Source organism: Saccoglossus kowalevskii, chromosome 3 (assembly GCF_978046115.1).
Source record: "Saccoglossus kowalevskii chromosome 3, keSacKowa6.1, whole genome shotgun sequence".
Lineage (NCBI taxonomy): Eukaryota > Metazoa > Hemichordata > Enteropneusta > Harrimaniidae > Saccoglossus > Saccoglossus kowalevskii.
The window spans coordinates 45,648,966-45,676,456 of NC_140643.1; the positions used below are offsets into that span (position 1 = coordinate 45,648,966).

Here is a 27,491-nt window from a genome sequence, read left to right on the forward strand (position 1 = left end):
ACTCACCCGTCAGACTTTAATAAGTCAGGGAACACAATTAACAGACAATTATCTCCATCATATTCCTGCTGTCTGGTCCCCAATCACGCCGGTGTCGTAACAATAAATTATTGCATTGTAGTGCTTACTTATTTATTTTATTTAAAATCATTTAAAAGAATTGAATTAAAATGGTTACATGAAGACTAAATACCAGACAAAACACAAACACATAAAAGAAAACGACTGTTTACAATTACGAGTGTGGAGACATCGTATGGTTTGATTCACGTATGATTAATACTCCCATTGAAATACCTATAATTCATGCAAATGTTGATATATAGCAATTTTCAGCTATTTTAACAATATTTTTGTGTGAAAAAAATTAGGGATCAATTTAGTATTTTCTAAAAATTCTGCACAGAGCAGGGTCAAAGAGCAAGGAATCACAGTCACTTGGGGGCTGAAAAATCAATAAATACTAATTTAAAAAAAAAAATCATCCGCTATACGTATATAAATAAACAAGTTGTGAAACATGGCACCTAGTAAATCGTCACCTTGTCGGTTTCAAATTTTGATTACTTACCTTAAAATTCGAAACAAAAATTTTAGAAGGATCAGGTGTTACGTTAATAACCATTGTTCATAATCGCTAACTTGGTTTTATTCAAAACTGCACAAATCCCGCGTTTTCTGATGATATCCGATGATTTCATGAACGAAAATGGCCAGCAGTCAGAATCAAGGGGGATTCGCACAGAGCTCTGGGTAAATCAGGGAAATGCTAGCTGTTATGGCACGCCTGATTGGCTGAAAATGAGTATGCGCACTTGATTCTTTGGGATTGTTCCTCTATAACATGGTTGCCAAAAAAGGGTAATTGTGCTTACAACAATCTGGTGCTTCAAAAAATTTGCCTTCGGATTTGGATCATTAAACTTACAGCACTTGGCAAGGTGGGGGGCATGGAATAAATATTGGTTGCATGTTTAAGCTGAAAATGTCTCCACCCTAGGACAAATTAGTGATACCTCAATACCCACTCCTTCATGTCCCATTTGAGATAACTTGGCAATTTTACAGTTCAGAATTGTAACATAATTGTATAGTGTCTACACTGAACAGTACTATACATGTAGCTGTAAGTTTGTCCAAAGCAGTTTCTTCTAGAGTGTTAACCTGACTCTCCTAAGCTAAAAAAACTAAAACTACATGTCCTGCTACCGTATGTCAGTTGTGGATGTACAAGACAGCATTAGTTTCATGTATTTTAAAACAAATTTACATCACAGAGTTTTTTAACCACTTATAGATTTTCATTTAGAAAATAAAGGCATTGAAAAGCATTGATTAGTTGCAATTACATGTAGAACATACAAAAGTAAAGAGCACATTTTTATTTTGCAGCTGAAAAAATCATGCTTGTTGTTTAGACAATCTATCCAAATATGTAAAAAGTTTCAAATATTTTGAGGTTGACATGCAATCTTGTTCATCTGTTCTTGTTCGGTCTGGTGACTGTCCGGTCATCTTGATAACCAGGCTCCCCTGGTGACTGTCCGGTCATCTTAATAACCAGGCTCCCCTGGTGACTGTCCGGTCATCTTGATAATCAGGCTCCCCTGGTGACTGTCCGGTCATCTTGATAACCATGCTCCCCTGGTGACTGTCCGGTCATCTTGATAACCAGGCTCCCGTGGTGACTGTCCGTTCATCTTGATAACCAGGCTCCCCTGGTGACTGTCTGGTCATCTTGATAACTAGGCTCCCCTGGTGACTGTCTGGTCATCTTGATAACCAGGTTCCCTGTTGTGTTGATCAGCCAATGAGAGGTCTCCATTTCAGTAATTGGCAGTTTGTGGTAAAATATTTATCTGACACAAAAAATAATAATTTACGGTTTCTGCATTCACTTGAACACTCGCATTTTTCCTTATTTGGGATAAACTATGTCAATGACATTCGCATTGACATGCTTAAGGTTATTGATGACATTCATCAAACACAGAAATGTTATCTTTTATTAAATTATTAAAGTTATCACAATATCCCCTTTTAAGCCATATATGCGTCTGGTACATACCGGGATATAATAAGTTACTGGATATTGACAAATTTTGTAACAGTCAGTGGGGCCCCCACCCCCATGCACCATGATGTGTAGTTAGATAGTGGATTTAGTGGTGAATGTCTGCATTTTTTCATGTACATGTTTACTTTGATTTACATGGTATTTATTTATTTGTTGTGTATTCTGTGTTATTTACCTCCTAGATTTGATACTTGGTATATATTTACCTTGGGTAGACATCTCTCAGATTTGTTCATTTCGTGAAGATACCTTCACTAATTTTAGTGAATATTGGTAAAAATGGCCAATTCCAATGACTTCTTGAAAATGGCTAGCCCAGTTGCTTCAATATTGGATGGACTTCAGTCAGATTTGTTAGAACACCTTCAATTCTCTAATTCTAGTGAATATTTCAACTTCTTCTTTAAATTGGCACCTTCAATTCTCTAATTCTATATTTTATATGTAGATACCTTTGATGGACAGTTGCATTCATTTCATAATAAGTTTATTTTCTAATATTAGTGAATATGCTTATTTTCAACTCTTCAACTATATAGCGAAGCTATATCAGCCAACAGGCTGTTTGTTTTACTCTTCAGGTTAGCAGCTACTTTGAGTTTTCTATTGGATTATCTGGTTGATTTAAAGTAACTTGATCAGAGTAAGAAGTGAATCATTCTACAAATACACTCAGTAATGTCATACCATTTCTCTTACAGACACGCACATTATTAGGTATCTTTTATCAAGATGCTGTTGGCTTTAAAAGCTATGTTAATTCATTATTGGATTCTTGCAAGACCATTAATAGACTTCAGGTATGTACAATTTGAATATATTTGTAGTAGTGGAAACTGGTAACTGACTGTGTTGTATCTCTGCTGTACTGGGAAAGGTGGAGCACTGTGAGATGACAAGATTTTCAGTTTTGACAACCCAAATAAATCATCTTACCATATGCTTCTAATGTTTACAACTATTTGCTGACATCTGTTTTAGTGGATGATTGACCTTGTTGACCCTTCGGTATTGCTCATCTTTGATGCTTTATTGTTCACTGGTGATTTTAATAAAAATAGTTTTATTTGCTTTCTCTACTTGAATTATTTGTATTTCACTGAATATCACCAGGGATTCGTCCAAACAGGGGAACAGTGGCACAGCGCCCTCATACCCCAGGCTTACACCCTCTTACAGAACCTGGACCAGTCAGTAGATTATTATCAGTTATAACAAATATAAAGTGTTACCAATGGTAACCAAGGTGTGCTCCCACTTAAAATATTTTTTTCTAGAAAAACCCCTGATTACTATTTGTAAATTGAATACTAGAGCAAACAAGTGACACTGTTCGGCGTGACTTGATAAAAAGTACTCTCAGCAATATTGGTGCGAATTTTTATATTTTCAACGTTCAGTGGTGAGGATCCAAATTCTCTTTGTGTCATTGGCAAAAATATAAATTCTCCCCAAAATTTTCACTAAGAAATAACTACACTATATTCCATGAATTATTGCTATAAATTATATTAATTTAATATTATTGAAAGTTCACATGTTTGTGATATGAAGCCGGTTATATTTGGGATGTCTTTTCAAATTCTCCAACTCTCAACTTCTCTACATGCAGGAATTTATCATTTTTCTGTCTAGTGTTTTTTTATGGATTGTGAAAAGATATCTGTTTGAAGATGGCTTCAAAAATGAGTGCATCTCCTCTATCTTTTATGAATTAGCCAGGATGTTCTAATTGTGTTGTCAGTGTGCTGAAAGATACAATGATGTTATGAAAGATTTTATGATTATTTATTTCATAGTTTAGAGGTTGTATTTTACATGGGTAGCCACACTGCCCGAACACCTCTCTGTCTGTTTAGTATGTGATTGGGTGTTCATGCTTGACCTTTAAAGTAAGAATGTGACTGCATGCATATACATGCCTGATTTTAACCCTGCCCAGTAATGATAATGGAGATGGCAAGTAGGTAAAATGTCTGTTGTTGTTGTTATTAACTTTTATTTTGTGTTCTTTATCATCATAGACTGATCTGAGTACAGCTACACAAAACTTTTCTAGAAAGCTGCTAGATTTTGAAAACCAGGTAATCTCACCCACATGTGTCTTACATTTCTAAGTTAATACATTATTTTCCAATTCATTACCACTATTGGTGGAAGCTTCCAGCATGCGATGTGTTCAACAGATAGGATATCAGTCCGAAAATGGGGACTTATGGATTGACCTCTGATTGACTTCACACATACATAATATTATACATATGCACATCAATTTGTTTCCCAGTCTGATTTAAGATGGCTGAATGGCGGACATTTTTGTGCAGAAAAATCGAAATCAAGCATTTCTGGCATGCCGAAACCAGATCTTGATTGTTAACATATGAATTTTGTTCAAACGTACACTGGACATTGTTGAACCTTGATGCATATCGATTTGTTCTTCAGATCAGATTAAAAATGTCCAACAGGCAGCCATTTTGTTTTAATGAATTCATCTGTATATCATATCTATATTAACATCCTGATTTTGATTGTTTATTAGAAATTTCCTCTTGGTACAGATGATACTGTTTTAGCTTCAACTATGAAACAGTTTGCTACTATTATTGATGAGGTGAGTGTTAATCCATGCATCTTTCATTTTTTATGACATGATGTAAACATGTCCATGTCTACCTCATGTCTTTTTTAAATTTTCTAGTCGTACCTTAAAGATTATAAAAAGTCATAGTTTGCAAAAAGTCACAATTGCAAGATTCACTGAATAAATTTATACCAGTTAATGCTAATTACTAAATGTTATCTTAATTTATAATTGTGAATATGTTTTCTCATTGAAAGCATGATAGGCTTTGTAATAATTTATATCAGAAGACAACCTGTAAGATGTTCTGACCTCTAACATCATATAAATGTATTTAATATTAAAGATAATAACATTCTGGCAATTGCTTGCTGATCCTCTAAACTTATGTTTATAGACACATCTATTTCAGTAGGCATTTTAGCTCTGACAGTGGATGACATAACAATTGTAAAAGTTTTTTTCTCAGTTTTTAAAGTGTCGCAGTCCTCAGTCTGTTTCATGTTGTATATAACATGCATTGTTTTGATGAATAAAGTGTCTAGGAATTTGACCAGTTTTGGTGAATATATTGTTAAAATATTATTAATGTCATAAATTGAGTGAAACCCCATTGTTATGAGTCAATGTTGTCTATTATTAGATTAGCTCGTGGCAAGCAGTGCTATCAACTCAATTGTCAGATAGTATGGTGATGCCGCTGTCTAAATTCATCAATACAGATATGGCAGAAATCGACAACATGAACAGAATGTTTTGTACGGCAAGCAATGGTAAGAGAAAGAATTGTAGGTAGAAATATATTGCAAAATGATTGTATCATTTATACATGTACTTTATTTGATAATTTTGCTTTAGATCACCTTTAATATGGTAACAATATTCTGACCAAATAATCTACTTTGTATTAGTATCAAGGATTTATAAGAACGAGGATATGTAAGTCTGATATCCATGTATGGTGATATGTGATATATCTAGGATTTATTAGATAAGGGTATGTAAGTCTGATATTTATGTATGGTGATATGTGATATATCTAGGATTTATTAGATAAGGGTATGTAACTTTGATATCCATGTATGGTGATCTGTGATATATCTAGGATTTATTAGATAAGGGTATGTAAGTCTGATATCCATGCACATGTATGGTGATATGTGATATATCTAGGATTTATTAGATAAGGGTATGTAACTTTGATATCCATGTATGGTGATCTGTGATATATCTAGGATTTATTAGATAAGGGTATGTAAGTCTGATATCCATGTATGGTGATATGTGATATATCTAGGATTTATTAGATAAGGGTATGTAACTTTGATATCCATGTATGGTGATATGTGATATATCAAGGATTTATAAGATAAGGTATGTAACTGATATCCATGTAAGGTGATATGTGATATAACTCGGATTTATAAGATATGGGTATGTAACTTTGATATCCATGTATGGTGATATGTTATATAACAAGGATTTATTAGATAAGGGTATGTAACTTTGATATCCATGTATGGTGATATGCGATATATCAAGGATTTATAAGATATGGGGATGTAACTTTTATATCCATGTATGGTGATATGTGATATATCTAGGATTTATAAGATAAGGGTATGTAACTTTGATATCCATGTATGGTGATATGTGATATAACTCGGATTTATAAGATAAGGGTATGTAACTTTGATATCCATGTATGGAGATATGTGATATATCAAGGATTTATAAGATATGGGTATGTAACTTTGATATCCATGTATGGTGATGTGTGATATATCAATGATTTATAAGATAAGGGTATGTAACTTTGATATCCATGTATGGAGATATGTGAAATATCAAGGATTTATAAGATATGGGTATGTAACTTTGATATCCATGTATGATGATATGCGATATATCAAGGATTTATAAGATATGGGTATGTAACTTTGATATCCATGTATGGTGATGTGTGATATATCTAGGATTTATTAGATAAGGGTATGTAACTTTGATATCCATGTATTGTGATATGTGATATAACAAGGATTTATAAGATAAGGTATGTAACTTTGATATCCATGAATGTTGATGTGTGATATAACAAGGATTTATAAGATAAGGGTATGTAACTTTGATATCCATGAATGGTGATATGTGATATATCAAGGATTTATAAGATAAGGGTATGTAACTTTGATATCCATGTATGGTGATACATGTATGTGATATATCAAGGATTTATAAGATAAGGTATGTAACTTTGATATCCATGTATGGTGATATGTGATATATCAAGGATTTATATGATAAGGGTATGTAACTTTGATATCCATGTATGGTGATATGTGATATATCAAGGATTTATATGATAAGGGTATGTAACTTTGATATCCATGTATGGTGATATGTGATATATCAAGGATTTATAAGATATGGGTATGTAACTTTGATATCCTTGTAAGGTGATATGTGATATATCTAGGATTTATAAGATAAGGGTATGTAACTTTGATATCCATGTATAGTGATATGTGATATATCAAGGATTTATAAGATAAGGGTATGTAACTTTGATATCCATGTATGGTGATATGTGATATATCAAGGATTTATATGATAAGGGTATGTAACTTTGATATCCATGTATGGTGATATGTGATATATCAAGGATTTATAAGATATGGGTATGTAACTTTGATATCCTTGTAAGGTGATATGTGATATAACAAGGATTTATAAGATAAGAGTATGTAACTTTGACATGCATGTATGGAGATATGTGATATAACTCGGATTTATAAGATAAGGGTATGTAACTTTGATATCCATGTATGGTGATATGTGATATATCAAGGATTTATAAGATAAGGGTATGTAACTTTGATATCCATGTATGGTGATATGTGATATAACTCGGATTTATAAGATAAGGGTATGTAACTTTGATATCCATGTAAGGTGATATGTGATATAACTCGGATTTATAAGATAAGGGTATGCAACTTTGATATCCATGTAAGGTGATATGTGATATAACTCGGATTTATAAGATAAGGGTATGTAACTTTGATATCCATGTATGGTGATATGTGATATATCAAGGATTTATAAGATAAGGGTATGTAACTTTGATATCCATGTAAGGTGATATGTGATATAACTCGGATTTATAAGATAAGGGTATGTAACTTTGATATCCATGTATGGTGATATGTGATATATCAAGGATTTATAAGATAAGGATATGTAACTTTGATATCCATGTAAGGTGATATGTGATATATCTAGGATTTATAAGATAAGGGTATGTAACTTTGATATCCATGTATGGTGATATGTGATATATCTAGGATTTATTAGATATGGATATGTAACTTAGATATCCATGAATGGTGATATGTGATATATCAAGGATTTATAAGATAAGGGTATGTAACTTTGATATCCATGTAAGGTGATATGTGATATAACAAGGATTTATAAGATAAGGGTATGTAACTTTGATATCCATGTAAGGTGATATGTGATATATCTAGGATTTATAAGATAAGGGTATGTAACTTTGATATCCATGTAAGGTGATATGTGATATATCTAGGATTTATAAGATAAGGTATGTAACTTTGATATCAATGTATGGTGATATGTGATATATCAAGGATTTATAAGATAAGGGTATGTAACTTTGATATCAATGTATGGTGATATGTGATATATCAAGGATTTATAAGATAAGGGTATGTAACTTTGATATCCATGTATGGTGATATGTGATATATCTAAATTTTTTTAGATATAGATATGTAACTTAGATATCCATGAATGGTGATATGTGATATATCAAGGATTTATAAGATAAGGGTATGTAACTTTGATATCCATGCAAGGTGATATGTGATATATCTAGGATTTATAAGATAAGGGTATGTAACTTTGATATCAATGTATGGTGATATGTGATATAACTCGGATTTATAAGATAAGGGTATGTAACTTTGATATCCATGTAAGGTGATATGTGATATATCAAGGATTTATATGATAAGGGTATGTAACTTTGATATCCATGTATAGTGATATGTGATATATCAAGGATTTATAAGATAAGGGTATGTAACTTTGATATCCATGTATGGTGATATGTGATATATCAAGGATTTATAAGATAAGGGTATGTAACTTTGATATCCATGTATGGTGATATGTGATATATCAAGGATTTATAAGATAAGGGTATGTAACTTTGATATCCGTGAATGGTGATATGTGATATATCAAGGATTTATAAGATAAGGATATGTAACTTTGATATCCATGTATGGTGATATGTGATATAACAAGGATTTATAAGATAAGGGTATGTAACTTTGATATCCATGTATGGTGATACATGTATGTGATATATCAAGGATTTATAAGATAAGGTATGTAACTTTGATATCCATGTATGGTGATATGTGATATATCAAGGATTTATATGATAAGGGTATGTAACTTTGATATCCATGTATAGTGATATGTGATATATCAAGGATTTATATGATAAGGGTATGTAACTTTGATATCCATGTATAGTGATATGTGATATATCAAGGATTTATAAGATAAGGGTATGTAACTTTGATATCCATGTATGGTGATATGTGATATATCAAGGATTTATAAGATAAGGGTATGTAACTTTGATATCCATGAATGGTGATATGTGATATATCAAGGATTTATAAGATAAGGATATGTAACTTTGATATCCATGTATGGTGATATGTGATATAACAAGGATTTATAAGATAAGGGTATGTAACTTTGATATCCATGTATGGTGATATGTGATATATCAAGGATTTATAAGATAAGGATATGTAACTTTGATATCCATGTATGGTGATATGTGATATATCTAGGATTTATAAGATAAGGGTATGTAACTTTGATATCCATGTAAGGTGATATGTGATATATCTAGGATTTATAAGATAAGGATATGTAACTTTGATATCCATGTATGGTGATATGTGATATAACAAGGATTTATAAGATAAGGGTATGTAACTTTGATATCCATGTATGGTGATATATCAAGGATTTATAAGATAAGGGTATGTAACTTTGATATCCATGTATGGTGATGTGTGATATAACAAGGATTTATAAGATAAGGGTATGTAACTTTGATATCCATGTATGGTGATGTGTGATATAACAAGGATTTATAAGATAAGGGTATGTAACTTTGATATCCATGTAAGGTGATATGTGATATATCTAGGATTTATAAGATAAGGGTATGTAACTTTGATATCCATGTATGGTGATGTGTGATATATCAAGGATTTATAAGATACGGGTATGTAACTTTGATATCCATGTATTGTGATATGTGATATATCAAGGATTTATAAGATATGGGTATGTAACTTTGATATCCATGTATGGTGATATGTGATATAACAAGGATTTATAAGATAAGGGTATGTAACTTTGATATGCATGTATGGTGATGTGTGATATAACAAGGATTTATAAGATAAGGGTATGTAACTTTGATATCCATGTAAGGTGACATGTGATAAAGATCTTATTCCTCATTCCTGTGAATCAAACTAATTTTTAACCTCATTAGTTGGAGCTTTAAACGGTTTGATTGCATAACAAGAAAATTTAAGCTTGACAAACCGTACCCAATTAATATTTCCAAAAAATGTGTTTGTTGTGCCATATGTAATAATCTTTTAATTCACAAGAATATTCATTCTCATGGGGATCTTCATCAAATATCACACCACTTATATACCCGCATCTTATTAATTCTTTATTTTATCTTTCTGCAAAAACTGCATTCATATTGGGCTATGAAATATTTGTTTACAGAACATGATCAGGCAATGATGAAGTACAGTAAATTATCCAAAAAAAGAGAGAATGAAACTAAGGCCAGGATAGAGGCCAATGAAGACTTGTATGTATATAGAAAAAAATTCCACCAGGTACCAATAGTTCAATGATCTGTTATAACAGTAACCCACAACCCTGTCAGATAAAACCTGAAAGTCCTGTATCTGAAACAAATAACCTTACAGGTTGAAACCTTAGAATCCCAGGTCTGAAACCCACAACCCTGTCAGATAAAACCTGAAAGTCCTGTATCTGAAACAAATAACCCTACAGGATGAAACCTTAGAATCCCATGTCTGAAACCCACAACCCAAGAGGAAAAAACCTGAAAGTCCTGTATCTGAAACAAATAACCCTACAGGATGAAACCTTAGAATCCCATGTCTGAAACCCACAACCCAAGAGGAAAAAACCTGAAAGTCCTGTATCTGAAACAAATAACCCTACAGGATGAAACCTTAGAATCCCAATGTCTGAAACCCACAACCCAAGAGGATAAAGCCAAAATATCCTGTATTTCAAACCCACAAACCTATAAAATGAACCCAAAACATCCTGTATTTGAGACCCACAAACCTGTAGGATAAACCCTAAAGGTTCTGTAACGTGTATAACATCTGATGTCCCTATTATTCAGTATTTGTTAACTATGTGAGTCTATATTGAGAGACTGGACTGGTGGTATCACCTGTCTACAAGTATTGCTAGATATAATACTTTAATGTTGCTCTATGAGTAGTGAAATAACTTGTTAATTCTTTATACATTTTAACCACTCTAGACGACAATGAATTATTACTCCTGTATGAATAATCTACAATATAAAAGAAAAACAGTTCTTTTGGAGCCATTGCTCGGCTGCTTACATTCCCAAATAATGCATTATAAAACGGGTCAGGAAGGATTGTCAAACAACTTAGAAGACTTTCTTACAAATATCAGTGTCAGTGTACAAAGGTAAACAACTTATTCATCACACTTCAATGCACTTCCACCACATGCACATCATAACACAGTTGATATGCATTTAATCCTCCAGATTTACAAGTTTTCAATAATCAAAATTACTTCTTGTAAGAATAACACAAGATGTACATTATAATGTGGTTTATTTGCTATTCTCTTTCATGGCTCTACAATTCCTAGGTTTTCACCAGTGCATCATGGAAATTATAATTTGACTGGCTTACCCATCATTCACTGTGTGTACATATAATGCCAGATTTGTTGATCATGGGTGATTATATATTATGCACACCAAAAACAGCAGTTTAATCATTATGAATTTGCATACTTTCCATCTTTCCTTTTATGTACATAAGGCCAATGTTTAAACAATGCCACTCTATAAGCTTTCTCTGCTGTATTTTGACATCATGCATTTCTTAATGTTTTAAATATAGTTTAATTTATGGTGTTCTTTCTAGTGTGCACTCTGAATTAACAGAAGAGCAGCAAAAATCTCAACAGAAAATGGATGAACTTATTGGTTCCAGTACATATTTTTATACACCAGACCCAACTCCTGATATGCAGATGAGACCAAGAGCCATTGATACTGATATCAAACAGAAAGCTGGTTATCTATTTGTAAGATGGTAAGTATCAAACAGAAAGCTGGTTATCTATTTGTAAGATGGTAAGTATCAAACAGAAAGCTGACTATCTGTGAGATGGTAAGTATCAAACAGAAAGCTGGCTATCTGTAAGATGGTAAGTATCAAACAGAAAGCTGGCTATCTATTTGTAAGATGGTAAGTATCAAACAGAAAGCTGGCTATCTGTAAGATGGTAAGTATCAAACAGAAAGCTGGCTATCTATTTGTAAGATGATAAGTATCAAACAGAAAGCTGGTTATCTATTTGTAAGATGGTAAGTATCAAACAGAAAGCTGGTTATCTATTTGTAAGATAGTAAGTATCAAACAGAAAGCTGGCTATCTGTAAGATGGTAAGTATCAAATAGAAAGCTGGCTATCTATTTGTAAGATGGTAAGTATCAAACAGAAAGCTGGCTATCTATTTGTAAGATGGTAAGTATCAAACAGAAAGCTGGTTATCTATTTGTAAGATGGTAAGTATCAAACAGAAAGCTGGTTATCTATTTGTAAGATGGTAAGTATCAAACAGAAAGCTGGCTATCTGTAAGATGGTAAGTATCAAACAGAAAGCTGGTTATCTATTTGTAAGATGGTAAGTATCAAACAGAAAGCTGGTTATCTATTTGTAAGATGGTAAGTATCAAACAGAAAGCTGGTTATCTATTTGTAAGATGGTAAGTATCAAACAGAAAGCTGGCTATCTGTAAGATGGTAAGTATCAAACAGAAAGCTGGCTATCTATTTGTAAGATGGTAAGTATCAAACAGAAAGCTGGCTATCTATTTGTAAGATGATAAGTATCAAACAGAAAGCTGGCTATCTGTAAGATGGTAAGTATCAAACAGAAAGCTGGTTATCTATTTGTAAGATGGTAAGTATCAAACAGAAAGCTGGCTATCTATTTGTAAGATGATAAGTATCAAACAGAAAGCTGGCTATCTGTAAGATGGTAAGTATCAAACAGAAAGCTGACTATCTATCTGTAAGATGGTAAGTATCAAACAGAAAGCTGGCTATCTATTTGTAAGATGATAAGTATCAAACAGAAAGCTGGCTATCTGTAAGATGGTAAGTATCAAACAGAAAGCTGACTATCTATTTGTAACTTAAAGATGGTAAGTATCAAACAAAGCTGACTATCTATTTGTAAGATGGTAAGTATCAAACAGAAAGCTGGCTATCTATTTGTAGGATGGTAAGTATCAAACAAAAGCTTCTAAATAAGATGCTCACTTGGTAAATGTTCATGTTTGACTTGGTCATTTTGAATACATCTATATATTTATAATATGATGTATAATAAATATATAAAATTTAATAATAATCAGTCAAAGCATGCCAGTCAGCCATTTTGAATCTGATCTGAAAAATAAAATGATGTGCATCAGGATTCAATGTCAAATGTATGTAGCATGGTTGATCAAAATCAATCTATGAATGCCAGAAATCTTTGGTTTTGGATGATTATTTACCGCAAAAATGGCCGCCATTTGGCCATTTTGACGATCAAACCAATATATCTGTATACCTATGTCGTGATGTATAATGAATGTATAAAATGTGAACATAATCAGTCAAAGTATGGCAGAAATATGGCACGAGAACTGCATTCATTAAAACAAAATGGACACCATTTTAAATTCTATTTGAAAAATATGACGTGCATTAAGGTCCCATAATGTCCAACGTATGTACGGTATTTGAAACAAAATCCATCTATAAATGCTTGATTTTGATGTCTTTTCAGCACATAAATGGCCACTAATCCGCCATCTTAATTCAGATTGTGAAACAAACTGATGTGCATATGTATAATATTATGTATGATGTATGTGTGAAATTTGAATGTAATTGCTCCAGGCATGTCCAAGATATAGGTCCAGATGCACATAGGTCAATCCATAAGTTCCCATTTTGGACTGTGTCCGAAGGAGACTTTAAGACTACTTTCTGCTAGCTATATGAAACAAGTCATTGTTAATGACACAGTCCCTGTTATGGGAAATGTTATTCATGCCTAGGATAACTAATATGACTGAAAAGCAAGTTGCACATTTGTCTTATCTAATCACAAATTGAATTTATTTATTGCTACATGTACGTGCATAATATTTGCAATGGCACTTACAATTTAACAGAGAACAAAGCACAAATTTGTTTTAATGCTGTTCCAGTGCAATATCACTCAATACATACTGTTTGACAATCAGATACAAGATGTCAATCATTTTAATGTTAAAAAAATCTTCATCATATTCCATGTTTATGTTCCAACTACATTACTGTAAACAAAACTATAATATATCTTAAATTTGATAACTAACAGGGACTGTGCCATGCATGGCTTGTCTTTGATAGGGTTGGTGCCATTTAAGTGTTCATGAAATGTCAAATTATCACATCAGTGAATCAGTGAATAGATTGGAATGCATATGTCAATATTTCTTAAGTGATTGTTCAGGTAGTTTGATTGTTGTACATGTTTGTTTTTTACAGTAAACAAGGCTTTTCTACAAGATGGGAAAGACGGTATTTCTTTACACAAGGTGGTAATTTAATGAGCCAACCTAGAGAACAGGTAAGCCATGTACTAATGCAGATTTTATTATTTCCTGGATTCAAGTCAATTCGAACTAAAGTTTCCATGTCATTTTCTTCATTGTCAGTATGTTAAAGGAAAAATGAAAACAAACAAATTAAAGATCATCACACATTTTTTTGCAGATTGCGAGTCTGAAAGGAAACATTTGCATTTTATCTATAGTTGGTTTTGACGTTTGGTTTTTTATCGCCATACCTCAAAATTGTGCTCATTGTTTAAGACTGAAGAAGGCATATATAATATTATATGGTTACATTGTTATAGATCATAATATTGTAATTTCAAATGTTCCAGCGTTTTAATCAATGTTTTTCCATTATATGCAAAATTTTCTTCTACACTGCATTGCACACACATGCTGTCTCAGTTATGTGCTTGATGATCCAAAATTCCAACTTTGCCATGATAATAGAAACCTATGAGGTGATTTTCCAGTCAGTACTGTGAACAGGATAGTATCCTAGCAAACATCTAATGGTGTCAGTGTTTGATGCATGTACTTCAGTTGCTTGTCCACTCTAGTTTGCAGGTGCTTTAGTCATGGATTTAGATAAATGCAATATTCAACGAGCTGACTGTGATGATCGAAGATATGTTTTTCAAATTACTGCTTCAAATAAAAGGTACCAATTTATAAATCTATATTCTTGATAGGCCAAATGAGTTATTTTTTGACTATTTATACCTCTACTTCTCATCAACTGCTAGACAGTCGATGTTTGAGTTGATACACATTTCTGGTTATAAATGTTAGTAGAGTGGCATATAGTGAGTGAAAGACCACACAGATTCTAGGCATTAGTAGACTGGCATATAGTGAGTGAAAGACCACACAGATTCTAGGCATTAGTAGAGTGGCATATTGTGAGTGAAACACTACATAGATTCTAGGCATTAGTAGAGTGGCATATAGTGAGTGAAAGACCACATTGATTCTAGGCATTAGTAGAGTGGCATATAATGAGTGAAAGACCACATTGATTTTAGGCATTAGTAGAGTGGCATATAGTGAGTGAAACACCACATAGATTCTAGGCATTAGTAGAGTGGCATATAGTGAGTGAAACACCACATAGATTCTAGACATTAGTAAAGTGGCATATAGTGAGTGAAAGACCACATTGATTCTAGACATTAGTAGAGTGACATATAGTGAGTAAAACACCACATTGATTCTAGGTATTAGTAGAGTGGCATATAGTGAGTGAAAGACCACATATATTCTAGGCATTAGTAGAGTGGCATATAGTGAGTGAAACACCACATAGATTCTAGGCATTAGTAGACTGGCATATAGTGAGTGAAAGACCACACAGATTCTAGGCATTAGTAGAGTGGCATATTGTGAATCAAACACTACATAGATTCTAGGCATTAGTAGAGTGGCATATAGTGAGTGAAAGACCACATTGATTCTAGGCATTAGTAGAGTGGCATATAGTGAGTGAAAGACCACATTGATTTTAGGCATTAGTAGAGTGGCATATAGTGAGTGAAACACCACATAGATTCTAGGCATTAGTAGAGTGGCATATAGTGAGTGAAACACCACATAGATTCTAGACATTAGTAAAGTGGCATATAGTGAGTGAAAGACCACATAGATTCTAGGCATTAGTAGAGTGGCATATAGTGAGTGAAACACCACATAGATTCTAGGCATTAGTAGAGGGCATATAGTGAGTGAAAGACCACATTGATTCTAGGTATTAGTAGAGTGGCATATAGTGAGTGAAAGACCACATAGATTCTAGGCATTAGTAGAGTGGCATATAGTGAGTGAAACACCACATAGATTCTAGGCATTAGTTGAGTGACATATAGTGAGTGAAACACTACATTGATTCTAGGCATTAGTAGAGTGGCATATAGTGAGTGAAACACCACATAGATTCTAGGCATTAGTAGAGTGGCATATAGTGAGTGAAACACCACATAGATTCTAGGCATTAGTAGAGTGGCATATAGTGAGTGAAACACCACATAGATTCTAGGCATTAGTAGAGTGGCATATAGTGAGTAAAACACCACATAGATTCTAGACATTAGTAGAGTGGCATATAGTGAGTGAAACACCACATAGATTCTAGGCATTAGTAGAGTGGCATATAGTGAGTGAGTGAAAGACCACATAGATTCTAGACATTAGTAGAGTGGCATATAGTGAGTGAAAGACCACATAGATTCTAGGCATTAGTAGAGTGGCATATAATGAGTCAAATACCACATAGATTCTAGACATTAGTAGAGTGGCATATAGTGAGTGAAAGACCACATATATTCTAGGCATTAGTAGAGTGGCATATAGTGAGTGAAACACCACATAGATTCTAGGCATTAGTAGAGTGGCATATAGTGAGTAAAACACCACATAGATTCTAGGCATTAGTAGAGTGGCATATAGTGAGTGAGTGAAAGACCACATAGATTCTAGACATTAGTAGAGTGGCATATAGTGAGTGAAAGACCACATAGATTCTAGGCATTAGTAGAGTGGCATATAGTGAGTCAAATACCACATAGATTCTAGGCATTAGTAGAGTGGCATATAGTGAGTGAAAGACCACATTGATTCTAGGCATTAGTAGAGTGGCATGTAGTGAGTGAAAGACCACACAGACTCTAGACATTAGTAGAGTGGCATATAGTGAGTGAAAGACCACATAGATTCTAGGCATTAGTAGAGTGGCATATAGTGAGTGAAACACTACATTGATTCTAGGCATTAGTAGAGTGGCATATAGTGAGTGAAAGACCACACAGACTCTAGACATTAGTAGAGTGGCACATAGTGAGTGAAAGACCACATAGATTCTAGGCATTAGTAGAGTGGCATATAGTGAGTGAAACACCACATAGATTCTAGGCATTAGTAGAGGGCATATAGTGAGTGAAAGACCACATTGATTCTAGGTATTAGTAGAGTGGCATATAGTGAGTGAAAGACCACATAGATTCTAGGCATTAGTAGAGTGGCATATAGTGAGTGAAACACCACATAGATTCTAGGCATTAGTTGAGTGACATATAGTGAGTGAAACACTACATTGATTCTAGGCATTAGTAGAGTGGCATATAGTGAGTGAAACACCACATAGAGTCTAGGCATTAGTAGAGTGGCATATAGTGAGTGAAACACCACATAGATTCTAGGCATTAGTAGAGTGGCATATAGTGAGTGAAACACCACATAGATTCTAGGCATTAGTAGAGTGGCATATAGTGAGTAAAACACCACATAGATTCTAGACATTAGTAGAGTGGCATATAGTGAGTGAAACACCACATAGATTCTAGGCATTAGTAGAGTGGCATATAGTGAGTGAGTGAAAGACCACATAGATTCTAGACATTAGTAGAGTGGCATATAGTGAGTGAAAGACCACATAGATTCTAGGCATTAGTAGAGTGGCATATAATGAGTCAAATACCACATAGATTCTAGACATTAGTAGAGTGGCATATAGTGAGTGAAAGACCACATATATTCTAGGCATTAGTAGAGTGGCATATAGTGAGTGAAACACCACATAGATTCTAGGCATTAGTAGAGTGGCATATAGTGAGTAAAACACCACATAGATTCTAGGCATTAGTAGAGTGGCATATAGTGAGTGAGTGAAAGACCACATAGATTCTAGACATTAGTAGAGTGGCATATAGTGAGTGAAAGACCACATAGATTCTAGGCATTAGTAGAGTGGCATATAGTGAGTCAAATACCACATAGATTCTAGGCATTAGTAGAGTGGCATATAGTGAGTGAAAGACCACATTGATTCTAGGCATTAGTAGAGTGGCATGTAGTGAGTGAAAGACCACACAGACTCTAGACATTAGTAGAGTGGCATATAGTGAGTGAAAGACCACATAGATTCTAGGCATTAGTAGAGTGGCATATAGTGAGTGAAAGACCACATTGATTCTAGGCATTAGTAGAGTGGCATGTAGTGAGTGAAAGACCACACAGACTCTAGACATTAGTAGAGTGGCATATAGTGAGTGAAAGACCACATAGATTCTAGGCATTAGTAGAGTGGCATATAGTGAGTGAAACACCACATAGATTCTAGGCATTAGTAGAGTGGCATATAGTGAGAGAAACACTACATTGATTCTAGGCATTAGTAGAGTGGCATATAGTGAGTGAAACACTACATTGATTCTAGGCATTAGTTGAGTGGCATATAGTGAGTGAAACACTACATTGATTCTTGTCATTAGTAAAGTGGCATATAGTGAGTGAAACACCACATAGATTCTAGGCATTAGTAGAGTGGCATATAGTGAGTGAAACACCACATAGATTCTAGGCATTAGTAGAGGGCATATAGTGAGTGAAACACTACATTGATTCTAGGCATTAGTTGAGTGGCATATAGTGAGTGAAACACTACATTGATTCTAGGCATTAGTAGAGTGGCATATAGTGAGTGAAACACTACATTGATTCTAGGCATTAGTTGAGTGGCATATAGTGAGTGAAACACTACATTGTTTCTAGGCATTAGTTGAGTGGCACATAGTGAGTGAAACACTACATTGATTCTTGTCATTAGTAGAGTGGCATATAGTGAGTGAAACACCACATAGATTCTAGGCATTAGTAGAGTGGCATATAGTGAGTGAAACACCACATAGATTCTAGGCATTAGTAGAGGGCATATAGTGAGTGAAAGACCACATTGATTCTAGGTATTAGTAGAGTGGCATATAGTGAGTGAAAGACCACATAGATTCTAGGCATTAGTAGAGTGGCATATAGTGAGTGAAACACCACATAGATTCTAGGCATTAGTTGAGTGACATATAGTGAGTGAAACACTACATTGATTCTAGGCATTAGTAGAGTGGCATATAGTGAGTGAAACACCACATAGAGTCTAGGCATTAGTAGAGTGGCATATAGTGAGTGAAACACCACATAGATTCTAGGCATTAGTAGAGTGGCATATAGTGAGTGAAACACCACATAGATTCTAGGCATTAGTAGAGTGGCATATAGTGAGTAAAACACCACATAGATTCTAGACATTAGTAGAGTGGCATATAGTGAGTGAAACACCACATAGATTCTAGGCATTAGTAGAGTGGCATATAGTGAGTGAGTGAAAGACCACATAGATTCTAGACATTAGTAGAGTGGCATATAGTGAGTGAAAGACCACATAGATTCTAGGCATTAGTAGAGTGGCATATAATGAGTCAAATACCACATAGATTCTAGACATTAGTAGAGTGGCATATAGTGAGTGAAAGACCACATATATTCTAGGCATTAGTAGAGTGGCATATAGTGAGTGAAACACCACATAGATTCTAGGCATTAGTAGAGTGGCATATAGTGAGTAAAACACCACATAGATTCTAGGCATTAGTAGAGTGGCATATAGTGAGTGAAACACTACATTGATTCTAGGCATTAGTAGAGTGGCATATAGTGAGTGAAAGACCACACAGACTCTAGACATTAGTAGAGTGGCACATAGTGAGTGAAAGACCACATAGATTCTAGGCATTAGTAGAGTGGCATATAGTGAGTGAAACACCACATAGATTCTAGGCATTAGTAGAGGGCATATAGTGAGTGAAAGACCACATTGATTCTAGGTATTAGTAGAGTGGCATATAGTGAGTGAAAGACCACATAGATTCTAGGCATTAGTAGAGTGGCATATAGTGAGTGAAACACCACATAGATTCTAGGCATTAGTTGAGTGACATATAGTGAGTGAAACACTACATTGATTCTAGGCATTAGTAGAGTGGCATATAGTGAGTGAAACACCACATAGAGTCTAGGCATTAGTAGAGTGGCATATAGTGAGTGAAACACCACATAGATTCTAGGCATTAGTAGAGTGGCATATAGTGAGTGAAACACCACATAGATTCTAGGCATTAGTAGAGTGGCATATAGTGAGTAAAACACCACATAGATTCTAGACATTAGTAGAGTGGCATATAGTGAGTGAAACACCACATAGATTCTAGGCATTAGTAGAGTGGCATATAGTGAGTGAGTGAAAGACCACATAGATTCTAGACATTAGTAGAGTGGCATATAGTGAGTGAAAGACCACATAGATTCTAGGCATTAGTAGAGTGGCATATAATGAGTCAAATACCACATAGATTCTAGACATTAGTAGAGTGGCATATAGTGAGTGAAAGACCACATATATTCTAGGCATTAGTAGAGTGGCATATAGTGAGTGAAACACCACATAGATTCTAGGCATTAGTAGAGTGGCATATAGTGAGTAAAACACCACATAGATTCTAGGCATTAGTAGAGTGGCATATAGTGAGTGAGTGAAAGACCACATAGATTCTAGACATTAGTAGAGTGGCATATAGTGAGTGAAAGACCACATAGATTCTAGGCATTAGTAGAGTGGCATATAGTGAGTCAAATACCACATAGATTCTAGGCATTAGTAGAGTGGCATATAGTGAGTGAAAGACCACATTGATTCTAGGCATTAGTAGAGTGGCATGTAGTGAGTGAAAGACCACACAGACTCTAGACATTAGTAGAGTGGCATATAGTGAGTGAAAGACCACATAGATTCTAGGCATTAGTAGAGTGGCATATAGTGAGTGAAAGACCACATTGATTCTAGGCATTAGTAGAGTGGCATGTAGTGAGTGAAAGACCACACAGACTCTAGACATTAGTAGAGTGGCATATAGTGAGTGAAAGACCACATAGATTCTAGGCATTAGTAGAGTGGCATATAGTGAGTGAAACACCACATAGATTCTAGGCATTAGTAGAGTGGCATATAGTGAGAGAAACACTACATTGATTCTAGGCATTAGTAGAGTGGCATATAGTGAGTGAAACACTACATTGATTCTAGGCATTAGTTGAGTGGCATATAGTGAGTGAAACACTACATTGATTCTTGTCATTAGTAAAGTGGCATATAGTGAGTGAAACACCACATAGATTCTAGGCATTAGTAGAGTGGCATATAGTGAGTGAAACACCACATAGATTCTAGGCATTAGTAGAGGGCATATAGTGAGTGAAACACTACATTGATTCTAGGCATTAGTTGAGTGGCATATAGTGAGTGAAACACTACATTGATTCTAGGCATTAGTAGAGTGGCATATAGTGAGTGAAACACTACATTGATTCTAGGCATTAGTTGAGTGGCATATAGTGAGTGAAACACTACATTGTTTCTAGGCATTAGTTGAGTGGCACATAGTGAGTGAAACACTACATTGATTCTTGTCATTAGTAGAGTGGCATATAGTGAGTGAAACACCACATAGATTCTAGGCATTAGTAGAGTGGCATATAGTGAGTGAAACACCACATAGATTCTAGGCATTAGTAGAGGGCATATAGTGAGTGAAAGACCACATTGATTCTAGGTATTAGTAGAGTGGCATATAGTGAGTGAAAGACCACATAGATTCTAGGCATTAGTAGAGTGGCATATAGTGAGTGAAACACCACATAGATTCTAGGCATTAGTTGAGTGACATATAGTGAGTGAAACACTACATTGATTCTAGGCATTAGTAGAGTGGCATATAGTGAGTGAAACACCACATAGAGTCTAGGCATTAGTAGAGTGGCATATAGTGAGTGAAACACCACATAGATTCTAGGCATTAGTAGAGTGGCATATAGTGAGTGAAACACCACATAGATTCTAGGCATTAGTAGAGTGGCATATAGTGAGTAAAACACCACATAGATTCTAGACATTAGTAGAGTGGCATATAGTGAGTGAAACACCACATAGATTCTAGGCATTAGTAGAGTGGCATATAGTGAGTGAGTGAAAGACCACATAGATTCTAGACATTAGTAGAGTGGCATATAGTGAGTGAAAGACCACATAGATTCTAGGCATTAGTAGAGTGGCATATAATGAGTCAAATACCACATAGATTCTAGACATTAGTAGAGTGGCATATAGTGAGTGAAAGACCACATATATTCTAGGCATTAGTAGAGTGGCATATAGTGAGTGAAACACCACATAGATTCTAGGCATTAGTAGAGTGGCATATAGTGAGTAAAACACCACATAGATTCTAGGCATTAGTAGAGTGGCATATAGTGAGTGAGTGAAAGACCACATAGATTCTAGACATTAGTAGAGTGGCATATAGTGAGTGAAAGACCACATAGATTCTAGGCATTAGTAGAGTGGCATATAGTGAGTCAAATACCACATAGATTCTAGGCATTAGTAGAGTGGCATATAGTGAGTGAAAGACCACATTGATTCTAGGCATTAGTAGAGTGGCATGTAGTGAGTGAAAGACCACACAGACTCTAGACATTAGTAGAGTGGCATATAGTGAGTGAAAGACCACATAGATTCTAGGCATTAGTAGAGTGGCATATAGTGAGTGAAAGACCACATTGATTCTAGGCATTAGTAGAGTGGCATGTAGTGAGTGAAAGACCACACAGACTCTAGACATTAGTAGAGTGGCATATAGTGAGTGAAAGACCACATAGATTCTAGGCATTAGTAGAGTGGCATATAGTGAGTGAAACACCACATAGATTCTAGGCATTAGTAGAGTGGCATATAGTGAGAGAAACACTACATTGATTCTAGGCATTAGTAGAGTGGCATATAGTGAGTGAAACACTACATTGATTCTAGGCATTAGTTGAGTGGCATATAGTGAGTGAAACACTACATTGATTCTTGTCATTAGTAAAGTGGCATATAGTGAGTGAAACACCACATAGATTCTAGGCATTAGTAGAGTGGCATATAGTGAGTGAAACACCACATAGATTCTAGGCATTAGTAGAGGGCATATAGTGAGTGAAACACTACATTGATTCTAGGCATTAGTTGAGTGGCATATAGTGAGTGAAACACTACATTGATTCTAGGCATTAGTAGAGTGGCATATAGTGAGTGAAACACTACATTGATTCTAGGCATTAGTTGAGTGGCATATAGTGAGTGAAACACTACATTGTTTCTAGGCATTAGTTGAGTGGCACATAGTGAGTGAAACACTACATTGATTCTTGTCATTAGTAGAGTGGCATATAGTGAGTGAAACACCACATAGATTCTAGGCATTAGTAGAGTGGCATATAGTGAGTGAAACACCACATAGATTCTAGGCATTAGTAGAGGGCATATAGTGAGTGAAACACTACATTGATTCTAGGCATTAGTTGAGTGGCATATAGTGAGTGAAACACTACATTGATTCTAGGCATTAATAGAGTGGCATATAGTGAGTGAAACACCACATAGATTCTAGGCATTAGTAGAGTGGCATATAGTGAGTGAAACACCACATAGATTCTAGGCAATTAGTAGAATGGCATATAGTGAGTGAAAGACCACATAGATTCTAGGCATTAGTAGAGTGGCATATAGTGAGTGAAACACCACATAGATTCTAGGCATTAGTAGAGTGGCATATAGTGAGTGAAACACTACATAGATTCTAGGCATTAGTAGAGTGGCATATAGTGCGTGAAACACCACATAGATTCTAGGCATTAGTAGAGTGGCATATAGTGAGTGAAACACCACATAGATTCTAGGCATTAGTAGAGTGGCATATAGTGAGTGAAAGACCACATAGATTCTAGACATTAGTAGAGTGGCATATAGTGAGTGAAAGACCACACAGATTCTAGACATTAGTAGAGTGGCATATAGTGAGTGAAAGACCGCATTGATTTTAGGCATTAGTAGAGTGGCATATAGTGAGTGAAACACTACATTGATTCTAGGCATTAGTAGAGTGGCATATAGTGAGTGAAACACTACATTGATTCTAGACATTAGTAGAGTGGCATATAGTGAGTGAAACACCACATAGATTCTAGGCATTAGTAGAGTGGCATATAGTGAGTGAAACACTACATTGATTCTAGACATTAGTAGAGTGGCATATAGTGAGTGAAACACTACATTGATTCTAGACATTAGTAGAGTGGCATATAGTGAGTGAAACACTACATTGATTCTAGACATTAGTAGAGTGGCATATAGTGAGTGAAACACCACATAGATTCTAGGCATTAGTAGAGTGGCATATAGTGAGTGAAACACTACATTGATTCTAGACATTAGTAGAGTGGCATATAGTGAGTGAAACACCACATTGATTCTAGGCATTAGTAGAGTGGCATATAGTGAGTGAAACACCACATTGATTCTAGGCATTAGTAGAGTGGCATATAGTGAGTGAATGACCACATAGATTCTAGACATTAGTAGAGTGGCATATAGTGAGTGAATGACCACATTGATTCTAGGCATTAGTAGAGTGGCATATAGTGAGTGAAACACTACATTGATTCTAGGCATTAGTTGAGTGGCATATAGTGAGTGAAACACTACATTGATTCTTGTCATTAGTAAAGTGGCATATAGTGAGTGAAACACCACATAGATTCTAGGCATTAGTAGAGTGGCATATAGTGAGTGAAACACCACATAGATTCTAGGCATTAGTAGAGGGCATATAGTGAGTGAAACACTACATTGATTCTAGGCATTAGTTGAGTGGCATATAGTGAGTGAAACACTACATTGATTCTAGGCATTAGTAGAGTGGCATATAGTGAGTGAAACACTACATTGATTCTAGGCATTAGTTGAGTGGCATATAGTGAGTGAAACACTACATTGATTCTAGGCATTAGTTGAGTGGCACATAGTGAGTGAAACACTACATTGATTCTTGTCATTAGTAGAGTGGCATATAGTGAGTGAAACACCACATAGATTCTAGGCATTAGTAGAGTGGCATATAGTGAGTGAAACACCACATAGATTCTAGGCATTAGTAGAGGGCATATAGTGAGTGAAACACTACATTGATTCTAGGCATTAGTTGAGTGGCATATAGTGAGTGAAACACTACATTGATTCTAGGCATTAATAGAGTGGCATATAGTGAGTGAAACACCACATAGATTCTAGGCATTAGTAGAGTGGCATATAGTGAGTGAAACACCACATAGATTCTAGGCAATTAGTAGAATGGCATATAGTGAGTGAAAGACCACATAGATTCTAGGCATTAGTAGAGTGGCATATAGTGAGTGAAACACCACATAGATTCTAGGCATTAGTAGAGTGGCATATAGTGAGTGAAACACTACATAGATTCTAGGCATTAGTAGAGTGGCATATAGTGCGTGAAACACCACATAGATTCTAGGCATTAGTAGAGTGGCCTATAGTGAGTGAAACACCACATAGATTCTAGGCATTAGTAGAGTGGCATATAGTGAGTGAAAGACCACATAGATTCTAGACATTAGTAGAGTGGCATATAGTGAGTGAAAGACCACACAGATTCTAGACATTAGTAGAGTGGCATATAGTGAGTGAAAGACCGCATTGATTTTAGGCATTAGTAGAGTGGCATATAGTGAGTGAAACACTACATTGATTCTAGGCATTAGTTGAGTGGCATATAGTGAGTGAAACACTACATTGATTCTTGTCATTAGTAAAGTGGCATATAGTGAGTGAAACACCACATAGATTCTAGGCATTAGTAGAGTGGCATATAGTGAGTGAAACACCACATAGATTCTAGGCATTAGTAGAGGGCATATAGTGAGTGAAACACTACATTGATTCTAGGCATTAGTTGAGTGGCATATAGTGAGTGAAACACTACATTGATTCTAGGCATTAGTAGAGTGGCATATAGTGAGTGAAACACTACATTGATTCTAGGCATTAGTTGAGTGGCATATAGTGAGTGAAACACTACATTGATTCTAGGCATTAGTTGAGTGGCACATAGTGAGTGAAACACTACATTGATTCTTGTCATTAGTAGAGTGGCATATAGTGAGTGAAACACCACATAGATTCTAGGCATTAGTAGAGGGCATATAGTGAGTGAAACACTACATTGATTCTAGGCATTAGTTGAGTGGCATATAGTGAGTGAAACACTACATTGATTCTAGGCATTAATAGAGTGGCATATAGTGAGTGAAACACCACATAGATTCTAGGCATTAGTAGAGTGGCATATAGTGAGTGAAACACCACATAGATTCTAGGCAATTAGTAGAATGGCATATAGTGAGTGAAAGACCACATAGATTCTAGGCATTAGTAGAGTGGCATATAGTGAGTGAAACACCACATAGATTCTAGACATTAGTAGAGGGCATATAGTGAGTGAAACACTACATTGATTCTAGGCATTAGTTGAGTGGCATATAGTGAGTGAAACACTACATTGATTCTAGGCATTAATAGAGTGGCATATAGTGAGTGAAACACCACATAGATTCTAGGCATTAGTAGAGTGGCATATAGTGAGTGAAACACTACATTGATTCTAGACATTAGTAGAGTGGCATATAGTGAGTGAAACACTACATTGATTCTAGACATTAGTAGAGTGGCATATAGTGAGTGAAACACTACATTGATTCTAGACATTAGTAGAGTGGCATATAGTGAGTGAAACACCACATAGATTCTAGGCATTAGTAGAGTGGCATATAGTGAGTGAAACACTACATTGATTCTAGACATTAGTAGAGTGGCATATAGTGAGTGAAACACTACATTGATTCTAGGCATTAGTAGAGTGGCATATAGTGAGTGAAACACCACATTGATTCTAGGCATTAGTAGAGTGGCATATAGTGAGTGAATGACCACATAGATTCTAGACATTAGTAGAGTGGCATATAGTGAGTGAATGACCACATTGATTCTAGGCATTAGTAGAGTG

General features: G+C 35.1%; 1 protein-coding gene across 3 annotated transcripts in view; it reads left to right on the forward strand.

The window, feature by feature from the left end:
- The window catches only part of LOC102802648 (DCC-interacting protein 13-alpha-like), a 46,718-nt gene that overhangs the window by 534 nt on the left and 18,693 nt on the right, over nucleotides 1–27,491 (forward strand). For all 3 annotated transcript variants that reach the window (XM_085497260.1, XM_085497261.1, XM_085497262.1), the window contains exons 2-10: nucleotides 2,779–2,877; nucleotides 4,102–4,161; nucleotides 4,620–4,691; nucleotides 5,305–5,434; nucleotides 10,527–10,642; nucleotides 11,332–11,507; nucleotides 11,978–12,148; nucleotides 14,648–14,729; nucleotides 15,276–15,376. In XM_085497260.1, coding sequence (XP_085353386.1) covers nucleotides 2,779–2,877; nucleotides 4,102–4,161; nucleotides 4,620–4,691; nucleotides 5,305–5,434; nucleotides 10,527–10,642; nucleotides 11,332–11,507; nucleotides 11,978–12,148; nucleotides 14,648–14,729; nucleotides 15,276–15,376 — 1,007 coding nt within the window. The remainder of the gene's footprint in view (nucleotides 1–2,778; nucleotides 2,878–4,101; nucleotides 4,162–4,619; nucleotides 4,692–5,304; nucleotides 5,435–10,526; nucleotides 10,643–11,331; nucleotides 11,508–11,977; nucleotides 12,149–14,647; nucleotides 14,730–15,275; nucleotides 15,377–27,491) is intronic.